At 53.5% G+C, this 13033-nt stretch overlaps 1 protein-coding gene across 1 annotated transcript in view; it reads left to right on the top strand.

Annotated features, from left to right (window-relative positions):
• Positions 1-493: 493 nt before the first annotated feature.
• LOC144732237 (neural-cadherin-like) overlaps positions 494-13033 on the top strand; it is a 146445-nt gene continuing 133905 nt past the window's right edge. The window contains exons 1-2 of the mRNA XM_078613636.1: positions 494-506; positions 1060-1175. Of these exons, the coding sequence (XP_078469762.1) occupies positions 494-506; positions 1060-1175 (129 nt within the window). The remainder of the gene's footprint in view (positions 507-1059; positions 1176-13033) is intronic.

Below are 13033 nucleotides of genomic sequence, written 5' to 3'. Positions count from 1 at the left end.
CAGCAGACGAAGAATTCATGGAGTTTGGTGTGCAGTGCTGGACCTCCGTTCTTCCATACTTCAGGAGGGATGCCATCAACTCCTGCAGCTTTACCACTCTTCAGCTGTTTAATGGCTTCCTCAGTCTCTTGTAATGTTGGTGCCACATCCAGTTCGGTTTTCACTGGTTGTTGTGGGATGCGGTCAATCGCTGGTTCTTGGACTGAGCGGCTAGCATTGAAGAGCGTGTAGAAGTGCTCAGACCAGCGGTTCAGGATTGAGTCATTTTCAGTGAGCAGTTCTTTCCCGTCTGCACTCCGCAGGGGGCTCAGGATTTGGTACGAGGGGCCATATACCGCTTTTAGAGCTTCGTAGAATCCCCTGTAGTCGCCAGTATCAGCGCAAACCTGAGTTTTTACTGAGAGGTTGGTCCCCCACTCGTTCTGAATCTCTCGAAGCTTGCGCTGGATGGTGCTGCATTCCAGGCGGAAGGCTGCTTTTTTGTGCGGGCAGGATGGTCGGGCCAGGTGGGCCTGGTGTGCTGATCTCTTCTTTGACAGCAGCTCCTGGACTTCTAAGTTGTTCTCATCGAACCAATCTCTGTTTTTCTTCGTGGAGAATCCGAGGGTATCTTCAGATGTTTGCAGAACAACAGTTTTGATGCGGTCCCACAGCACTTCAGGAACCGGAGGCGAGTCTCCTAGGCAGCTCGGTTCCTCTAGCCTAGATCGTAGGCTTTTCTGGAAAGCTGCTTTGACCGCGGCAGACTGAAGGCTGCAGACTTTGAGCTTCTTCCTCGGGGCGCCACCGTTCCTTGGTCTGGGTTTAAAGTGAAAGCTGAGTTTGCAGCGGACAAGACGGTGGTCTGTGTGACACTCGGCGCTGGGCATTACCCTGGTGTGAAAGAAATCTTTTAGGTCACGCTGGCGCACAAGGATGTAGTCTATGAGATGCCAATGTTTTGACCGAGGGTGCATCCAGGTTGTTTTCAGACTGTCTTTCTGCTGGAAGATGGTGTTGGTAATGGAAAGCTGCTGTTCCGCACAGAGTTCAAGTAACAAGCGTCCATTGTCGTTGCAGCTGCCCACGCCGTGCCTTCCAAGTACGCCTCTCCAGGTTTCCGAGTCTCTGCCCACTCTGGCGTTGAAGTCGCCAAGGATGACAATCTTGTCGTCAGCTGGGATATCCTGCAGAAGGTAGCGTAGGTCGGAGTAAAACTTGTCTTTATCAGCGGGATCTGCCTGGAGAGTTGGAGCGTACACACTGAGCAGCGTTACATGTTGTTGGTCACGAAGTGGTAGACGCATTGAGATGATGCGGTCAGAGTGACCAGTTGGCAGGCTTGCAAGCTTGGTAGCGATAGAGTCCCTGATCATGAAGCCGACACCTGAACGGCGTCTCTCTGTCGCTGGTTTACCTGACCAGTAGAGAGTGTAACCTGCGCAATGCTCCCTCAGACTGCCTTCCTCTGAAAAGCGGATTTCGCTGAGAGCGGCGATGTCAACATCCAGCCGAGCGAGTTCGTGTGCAATTAAAGCAAATCGTCGCTCAGGTCGAGTGCTGTCAGCTGAGTCTAGCATGGTTCTGATGTTCCAGCATGCGAGTTTGAGTCCTTTCCCACCTTTTAAGGCGAGTGGGATGCGCCGTCGATTCTTTGATGTAATTCGACCGCATATGAAGATGCCCGTTGACGGCGGTAAGCCAACTGAGGGAGGAGGAGACGAGCTTTGTTTAGGCCACCTTTTCTAGGCCCCTCTCCGTGTGGAGCAAGCAGTGCTGTCCCTAGAAAAGGCTGCTTGGTCGCTCAGGGGGCTGCCGGGTGATGATGTCGTTTCCAGGTCATCATCAGACGACCACTTGCGCCTGAGCCGCCTGCATGCAGGATTGAGACTGCGGCTGCCAGTGTCATCTTACACCTGCCGAGTTCGCTCCTTTCCCATCGCTACAGGACTTAGTGAGGCCGGGGGGGGGGGTAGACGTGAAGATTCCCTTCTTGCCTGCGCAAAGGAGCTTTCAAGTGGAGTGCAGTGTGCGCAGAACTGACCCCACCCTTTAAACCCGGGGTTCGTCTGCCATGGCCTAGCAAGCTGGGACGGTGACAGCGAGGTCCTCGGGTCGTAGGTTTTACATCAGAGTTTCCTTCTCCTAGGGAGACGGCCTTCCAAGGCTGAAGAAATCCACCGTCCCTGCTATTTCAAACCATAGCTGGTAGGCCACAGCCGCAGTCCACAGTAACGAAGTGGCGCGCCTTAGTCCCGAACACTTGGCCGTTGGGTCCTAACGAGACCCTTCCGCCCTGGCCGGTGACTCCATCGTGGGAGTTCATTCGCCCAGTGATGCAGTGTTGCCATCACCCCCTCACATCGTTTTGCCCGCCAGCTGAAGCGGTTTACCGGGGTGTGGCACTAGGAGCCAGACGTCAGAGATTTAGGAGATGAATGAGGACCAGTGTTTCCGTCCACTCAAAAATTGAGTGCAGCTACCAGAAAACAAAGGTACTACCTCTACCCAGAGCTCCCTACACCCCTCATTGACAGTACTCCACTACCAACCGCCACTACTCCACTACCAACCGCCACTACTCCATTACCAACCGCCACTACTCCACTACCAACCGCCACTACTCCACTACCAACCGCCACTACTCCTCTATCAACCGCCACTACTCCTCTACCAACCACCACTACTCCACTACTAACCGCCACGACTCCACTACCAACCGCCACTCCTCCTCTACCAACCACCACTACTGCACTACCAACCGCCACTACTCGACTACCAACCGCCACTACTCCTCTACCAACCGCCACTACTCCACTACCAACCACCACTACTCCACTACCAACCGCCACTACTCCACTACCAACTACCACTAATCCACTACCAACCGCCACGACTCCACTACCAACCGCCACTACTCCACTACCAGCCGCCACTACTCCTCTACTAACCGCCACTACTCAACTACCAACCGCCACTATTCCACTACCAACCGCCACTATTCCACTACCAACCGCCACTAATCCACTACCAACCGCCACTACTCCTCTACCAACCGCCACTACTCCTCTACCAACCGCCACTACTCGACTACCAACCACCACTATTCCACTACCAACCGCCACTATTCCACTACCAACCGCCACTACTCCTCTACCAACCGCCACTACTCAACTACCAACCGCCACTATTCCACTACCAACCGCCACTATTCCATTACCAACCGCCACTAATCCACTACCAACCGCCACTACTCCTCTACCAACCGCCACTACTCCTCTACCAACCGCCACTACTCGACTACCAACCACCACTATTCCACTACCAACCGCCACTATTCCACTATCAACCGCCACTACTCCTCTACCAACCGCCACTACTCCACTACCAACCACCACTACTCCACTACCAACCGCCACTATTCCACTACCAACCGCCACTACTCCTCCACCAACCACCACTACTCCACTACCAACTGCCACTACTCCTCTACAAACCGCTACTACTCCACTACCAACCCCCACTACTCCTCTACCAACCACCACTACTCCACTACCAACAACCACTACTCCTCTACCAACCACCACTACTCCTCAACCAACCACCAATTCTCCTCTACCAACCGCCACTACTCCACTACCAACTGCCACTACTCCACTACCAACCACCGCTACTCCACTACCAACCAACACTACTCCATATCAACCGCCACTACTCCACCACCAACCACCACTACTCCACTACCAACCAACACTACTCCACTACCAACTGCCACTACTCCACTACCAACCACCGCTACTCCTCTACCAACCGCCACTACTCCACTACCAACCACCATTACTCCTCTACCAACCGCCACTACTCCACTACCAACCGCCACTACTCTTCTACCAACCGCCACTACTCCACTACCAACCGCCACTACTACACTACCAACCGCCACTACTCCTCTACCAACTGCCACTACTCCTCTACCAACTGCCACTACTCCTCTACCAACCGCCACTACTCCACTACCAACCGCCACTACTCCTCTACCAACAACCACTACTCCTCTACCAACCACCACATTCTCCTCTACCAACTGCCACTACTCCTCTACCAACTGCCACTACTCCTCTACCAACCGCCACTACTCCACTACCAACCGCCACTATTCCACTACCAACCGCCACTACTCCTCTACCAACCGCCACTACTCAACTACCAACCGCCACTATTCCACTACCAACCGCCACTATTCCATTACCAACCGCCACTAATCCACTACCAACCGCCACTACTCCTCTACCAACCGCCACAACTCCTCTACCAACCGCCACTACTTGACTACCAACCACCACTATTCCACTACCAACCGCCACTATTCCACTACCAACCGCCACTACTCCTCTACCAACCGCCACTACTCCACTACCAACCACCACTACTCCACTACCAACCGCCACTATTCCACTACCAACCGCCACTACTCCTCCACCAACCACCACTACTCCACTACCAACTGCCACTACTCCTCTACAAACCGCTACTACTCCACTACCAACCCCCACTACTCCTCTACCAACAACCACTACTCCACTACCAACCACCACTACTCCTCTACCAACCACCACTACTGCACTACCAACCACCACTACTCCACTACCAACCACCACTACTCCTCTACCAACCAGCATTACTCCTCTACCAACCGCCACTACTCCTCTACCAACGACCACTACTCCTCAACCAACCACCAATTCTCCTCTACCAACCGCCACTACTCCACTACCAACTGCCACTACTCCACTACCAACCACCGCTACTCCACTACCAACCAACACTACTCCATATCAACCGCCACTACTCCACCACCAACCACCACTACTCCACTACCAACCAACACTACTCCACTACCAACCGCCACTACTCCACTACCAACCACCGCTACTCCTCTACCAACCGCCACTACTCCACTACCAACCACCATTACTTCTCTACCAACCGCCACTACTCCACTACCAACCGCCACTACTCTTCTACCAACCGCCACTACTCCACTACCAACCGCCACTACTCCACTACCAACCGCCACTACTCCTCTACCAACTGCCACTACTCCTCTACCAACTGCCACTACTCCTCTACCAACCACCACTACTCCTCTACCAACCGCCACTACTCCTCTACCAACAACCACTACTCCTCTACCAACCACCACATTCTCCTCTACCAACTGCCACTACTCCTCTACCAACTGCAACTACTCCTCTACCAACCGCCACTACTCCACTACCAACCGCCACTACTCCTCTACCAACCGCCACTACTCCTCTATCAACCACCACTACTCCACTACTAACCGCCACGACTCCACTACCAACCGCCACTCCTCCTCTACCAACCACCACTACTGCACTACCAACCGCCACTACTCTTCTACCAACTGCCACTACTCCACTACCAACCGCCACTACTCCACTACCAACCGCCACTACTCCTCTACCAACTGCCACTACTCCTCTACCAACTGCCACTACTCCTCTACCAACCACCACTACTCCTCTACCAACCGCCACTACTCCTCTACCAACCACCACTACTCCTCTACCAACCACCACATTCTCCTCTAACAACTGCCACTACTCCTCTACCAACTGCCACTACTCCTCTACCAACCGCCACTACTCCACTACCAACCGCCACTACTCCTCTACCAACCGCCACTACTCCTCTACCAACCACCACTACTCCACTACTAACCGCCACGACTCCACTACCAACCGCCACTCCTCCTCTACCAACCACCACTACTGCACTACCAACTGCCACTACTCCTCTACCAACCGCCACTACTCCACTACCAACCACCATTACTTCTCTACCAACCGCCACTACTCCACTACCAACCGCCACTACTCTTCTACCAACCGCCACTACTCCACTACCAACCGCCACTACTCCACTACCAACCGCCACTACTCCTCTACCAACTGCCACTACTCCTCTACCAACTGCCACTACTCCTCTACCAACCACCACTACTCCTCTACCAACCGCCACTACTCCTCTACCAACAACCACTACTCCTCTACCAACCACCACATTCTCCTCTACCAACTGCCACTACTCCTCTACCAACTGCAACTACTCCTCTACCAACCGCCACTACTCCACTACCAACCGCCACTACTCCTCTACCAACCGCCACTACTCCTCTATCAACCACCACTACTCCACTACTAACCGCCACGACTCCACTACCAACCGCCACTCCTCCTCTACCAACCACCACTACTGCACTACCAACCGCCACTACTCTTCTACCAACTGCCACTACTCCACTACCAACCGCCACTACTCCACTACCAACCGCCACTACTCCTCTACCAACTGCCACTACTCCTCTACCAACTGCCACTACTCCTCTACCAACCACCACTACTCCTCTACCAACCGCCACTACTCCTCTACCAACCACCACTACTCCTCTACCAACCACCACATTCTCCTCTAACAACTGCCACTACTCCTCTACCAACTGCCACTACTCCTCTACCAACCGCCACTACTCCACTACCAACCGCCACTACTCCTCTACCAACCGCCACTACTCCTCTACCAACCACCACTACTCCACTACTAACCGCCACGACTCCACTACCAACCGCCACTCCTCCTCTACCAACCACCACTACTGCACTACCAACTGCCACTACTCCACTACCGCCACTACTCCCCTACCAACCACCACTACTCCACTACCAACCGCCACTACTCCACTACCAACCACCACTACTCCACTACCAACCGCCACTACTCCACTTCCAACCACCAGCACTCCACTACTAACCGCCACGACTCCACTACCAACCGCCACTCCTCCTCTACCAACCACCACTACTGCACTACCAACCGCCACTACTCGACTACCAACTTCCACTACTCCACTACCGCCACTACTCCACTACCAACCACCACTACTCCACTACCAACCGCCACTACTCCACTACCAACTACCACTAATCCACAACCAACCGCCACGACTCCACTACCAACCGCCACTACTCCTCTACCAACCACCACTACTCTACCAACCACCACTACTCTACTACCAACCGCCACTACTCCACTACCAACCGCCACTGCTCCTCTCCCAATCGCCACTACTCATCTACCAACCGCCACTACTTTTCTACCAACCGCCACTACTCCTCTACCAACCGCCACTACTCCTCTACCATCTGCCACTAATCCCCTACCAACCTCCACCACTCCTCCACCAACCACTACTACTCCTCCACCAACCGCCACTACTCCACTACCAACCACCACTACTCCACTACCAACCTCCACTACTCCTCCATCAACCACCACTACTCCTCCACCAACCACCACTACTCCACTACCAACTGCCACTACTCCTCTACCAACCGCTACTATTCTACTACCAACCGCCACTACTCCTCTACCAACCACCACTACTCCACTAGCAACCACCACTACTCCACTACCAACCACCACTACTCCACTACCAACCACCACTACTCCACTACCAACCACCACTACTCCACTACAAACCACCACTACTCCTCTACCAACCAGCACTACTCCTCTACCAACCACCACTACTCCTCTACCAACCACCACTACTCCTCAACCAACCACCAATTCTCCTCTACCAACCGCAACTACTCCACTACCAACTGCCACTACTCCACTACCAACCACCGCTACTCCACTACCAACCAACACTACTCCATACCAACAGCCACTACTCCACTACCAACCACCGCTACTCCTCTACCAACCGCCACTACTCCACTACCAACCACCATTACTCCTCTACCAACCGCCACTACTCCACTACCAACCACCACTACTCTTCTACCAACTGCCACTACTCCACTACCAACCGCCACTACTCCACTACCAACCGCCACTACTCCTCTACCAACTGCCACTACTCCTCTACCAACTGCCACTACTCCTCTACCAACCACCACTACTCCTCTACCAACCGCCACTACTCCTCTACCAACCACCACTACTCCTCTACCAACCACCACATTCTCCTCTACCAACTGCCACTACTCCTCTACCAACTGCCACTACTCCTCTACCAAACGCCACTACTCCACTACCAACCACCACTACTCCTCTACCAACCGCCACTACTCCTCTACCAACCACCACTACTCCACTACTAACCGCCACGACTCCACTACCAACCGCCACTCCTCCTCTACCAACCACCACTACTGCACTACCAACCGCCACTCCTCCTCTACCAACCACCACTACTGCACTACCAACCGCCACTACTCGACTACCAACTTCCACTACTCCACTACCGCCACTACTCCACTACCAACCACCACTACTCCACTACCAACCGCCACTACTCCACTACCAACTACCACTAATCCACAACCAACCGCCACGACTCCACTACCAACCGCCACTACTCCTCTACCAACCACCACTACTCTACCAACCACCACTACTCCACTACCAACCGCCACTACTCCTCTACCAACCGCCACTACTCCTCTACCAACCGCCACTACTCCTCTACCAACCGCCACTACTCCTCTACCATCTGCCACTAATCCACTACCAACCTCCACTACTCCTCCACCAACCACTACTACTCCTCCACCAACCGCCACTACTCCACTACCAACCACCACTACTCCACTACCAACCTCCACTACTCCTCCATCAACCACCACTACTCCTCCACCAACCACCACTACTCCACTACCAACTGCCACTACTCCTCTACCAACCGCTACTATTCTACTACCAACCGCCACTACTCCTCTACCAACCACCACTACTCCACTACCAACCACCACTACTCCACTACCAACCACCACTACTCCACTACCAACCACCACTACTCCACTACCAACCACCACTACTCCTCTACCAACCAGCACTACTCCTCTACCAACCACCACTACTCCACTACCAACCACCAATTCTCCTCTACCAACCGCAACTACTCCACTACCAACTGCCACTACTCCACTACCAACCACCGCTACTCCACTACCAACCAACACTACTCCATACCAACTGCCACTACTCCACCACCAACCACCACTACTCCACTACCAACCAACACTACTCCAGTACCAATCCGCCACTACTCCACTACCAACCACCGCTACTCCTCTACCAACCGCCACTACTCCACTACCAACCAACATTACTCCTCTACCAACCGCCACTACTCCACTACCAACCGCCACTACTCTTCTACCAACCTCCACTACTCCACTACCAACCGCCACGACTCCACTATCAACTGCCACTACTCCTCTACCAACTGCCACTACTCCACTACCAACTGCCACTATTCCTCTACCAACTGCCACTACTCCTCTACCAACTGCCACTACTCCTCTACCAACCACCAGTACTCCACTACCAACCGCCACTACTCCTCTACCAACCGCCACTACTCTTCTACCAACCACCACTACTCCACTACTAACCACCACTACTGCACTACCAACCGCCACTACTCGACTACCAACCGCCACTACTCCACTACCGCCACTACTCCACTACCAACCACCACTACTCCACTACCAACAGCCACTACTCCACTACCAACTACCACTAATCCACTACCAACGGCCACGACTCCACTACCAACCCCCACTACTACTCTACCAACCACCACTACTCTACCAACCACCACTACTCCACTACCAACCGCCACAACTCCACTACCAACCGCCACTGCTCCTTTCCCAACCGCCACAACTCCTCTACCAACTGCCACAACTCCTCTACCAACCGCCACTACTCCTCTACCAACCGCCACTACTTCTCTACCAACTGCCACTAATCCACTACCAACCTCCACTACTCCACCAACAGCCACTACTCCTCCACCAACCGAAACTACTCCACTAACAACCACCATTACTCTACTACCAACCTCCACTACTCCTCCACCAACCGCCACTACTCCTCTACCAACCGCTACTACTCCATTACCAACCGCCACTACTCCTCTACCAACAACCACTACTCCGCTACCAACCACCACTACTCCACTACCAACCACCACTACTCCACCACCAACCACCACTACTCCACTACCAACCACCACTACTCCACTACCAACCACCACTACTCCACTACCAACCACCACTACTCCTCTACCAACCAGCACTACTCCTCTACCAACCGCCACTACTCCTCTACCAACCACCACTACTCCTCAACCAACCACCAATTCTCCTCTACCAACCACCACTACTCCACAACCAACTGCCACTACTCCACTACCAACCACCGCTACTCCACAACCAACCACCACTACTCAACTACCAACCTCCACTATTCCACTACCAACTGCCACTACTCCTCTACCAACTGCCACTACTCCTCTACCAACTGCCACTACTCCTCTACCAACCACCACTACTCCTCTACCAACCGCCACTACTCCTCTACCAACCACCACTACTCCACCACCAACCACCACTACTCCACTACCAACCACCACTACTCCACTACCAACCACCACTACTCCACTACCAACCACCACTACTCCTCTACCAACCAGCACTACTCCTCTACCAACCGCCACTACTCCTCTAACAACCACCACTACTCCTCAACCAACCACCAATTCTCCTCTCCCAACCGCCACAACTCCTCTACCAACTGCCAATACTCCTCTACCAACCGCCACTACTCCTCTACCAACCGCCACTACTTCTCTACCAACTGCCACTAATCCACTACCAACCTCCACTACTCCTCCACCAACAGCCACTACTCCTCCACCAACCGCCACTACTCCACTAACAACCACCACTACTCCACTACCAACCTCCACTACTCCTCCACCAACCGCCACTACTCCTCTACCAACCGCTACTACTCCATTACCAACCGCCACTACTCCTCTACCAACATCCACTACTCCGCTACCAACCACCACTACTCCACTACCAACCACCACTACTCCACCACCAACCACCACTACTCCACTACCAACCACCACTACTCCACTACCAACCACCACTACTCCACTACCAACCACCACTACTCCTCTACCAACCAGCACTACTCCTCTACCAACCGCCACTACTCCTCTAACAACCACCACTACTCCTCAACCAACCACCAATTCTCCTCTACCAACCACCACTACTCCACAACCAACTGCCACTACTCCACTACCAACCACCGCTACTCCACAACCAACCACCACTACTCAACTACCAACCTCCACTATTCCACTACCAACTGCCACTACTCCTCTACCAACTGCCACTACTCCTCTACCAACTGCCACTACTCCTCTACCAACCACCACTACTCCTCTACCAACCGCCACTTTTCCTCTACCAACCACCACTTCTCCACCACCAACCACCACTACTCTACTACCAACCACCACTACTCCACTACCAACCACCACTACTCCACTACCAACCACCATTACTCCTCTACCAACCAGCACTACTCCTCTACCAACCGCCACTACTCCTCTAACAACCACCACTACTCCTCAACCAACCACCAATTCTCCTCTACCAACCACTACTACTCCACAACCAACTGTCACTACTCCACTACCAACCACCGCTACTCCATTCCCAACTAACACTACTCCATACCAACCACCACTACTCCACCTACAACCACCACTACTCCACTACCAACCAACACTACTCCACTACCAACCTCCACTACTCCACTACCAACCACCGCTACTCCTCTACCAACCGCCACTACTCCACTACCAACCACCACTACTCCTCTACCAACCGCCACTACTCCACTACCAACCGCCACTACTCTTCAACCAACCGCCACTACTCCACTACCAACCACCACTACTCCACTACCAACCACCACTACTCCACTACCAACCACCACTACTCCTCTACCAACCAGCACTACTCCTCTACCAACCACCACTACTCCTCTACCAACCACCACTACTCCTCAACCAACCACCAATTCTCCTCTACCAACCGCAACTACTCTACTACCAACTGCCACTACTCCACTACCAACCACCGCTACTCCACTACCAACCAACACTACTCCATACCAACCGCCACTACTCCACCACCAACCACCACTACTCCACTACCAACCAACACTACTCCACTACCAATCCGCCACTACTCCACTACCAACCACTGCTACTCCTCTACCAACCGCCACTCCTCCTCTACCAACCACCACTACTGCACTACCAACTGCCACTACTCCACTACCGCCACTACTCCCCTACCAACCACCACTACTCCACTACCAACCGCCACTACTCCACTACCAACCACCACTACTCCACTACCAACCGCCACTACTCCACTTCCAACCACCAGCACTCCACTACTAACCGCCACGACTCCACTACCAACCGTCACTCCTCCTCTACCAACCACCACTACTGCACTACCAACCGCCACTACTCGACTACCAACTTCCACTACTCCACTACCGCCACTACTCCACTACCAACCACCACTACTCCACTACCAACCGCCACTACTCCACTACCAACTACCACTAATCCACAACCAACCGCCACGACTCCACTACCAACCGCCACTACTCCTCTACCAACCACCACTACTCTACCAACCACCACTACTCTACTACCAACCGCCACTACTCCACTACCAACCGCCACTGCTCCTCTCCCAATCGCCACTACTCATCTACCAACCGCCACTACTTTTCTACCAACCGCCACTACTCCTCTACCAACCGCCACTACTCCTCTACCATCTGCCACTAATCCCCTACCAACCTCCACTACTCCTCCACCAACCACTACTACTCCTCCACCAACCGCCACTACTCCACTACCAACCACCACTACTCCACTACCAACCTCCACTACTCCTCCATCAACCACCACTACTCCTCCACCAACCACCACTACTCCACTACCAACTGCCACTACTCCTCTACCAACCGCTACTATTCTACTACCAACCGCCACTACTCCTCTACCAACCACCACTACTCCACTACCAACCACCACTACTCCACTACCAACCACCACTACTCCACTACC

Source organism: Lampetra planeri, chromosome 42 (genome assembly GCF_965212315.1).
Source record: "Lampetra planeri chromosome 42, kcLamPlan1.2.h2, whole genome shotgun sequence".
Classification (NCBI taxonomy): Eukaryota; Metazoa; Chordata; class Hyperoartia; order Petromyzontiformes; family Petromyzontidae; genus Lampetra; species Lampetra planeri.
Note: the sequence above shows the minus strand (reverse complement) of the source record. Positions and strands in the feature narration are given on the sequence as shown.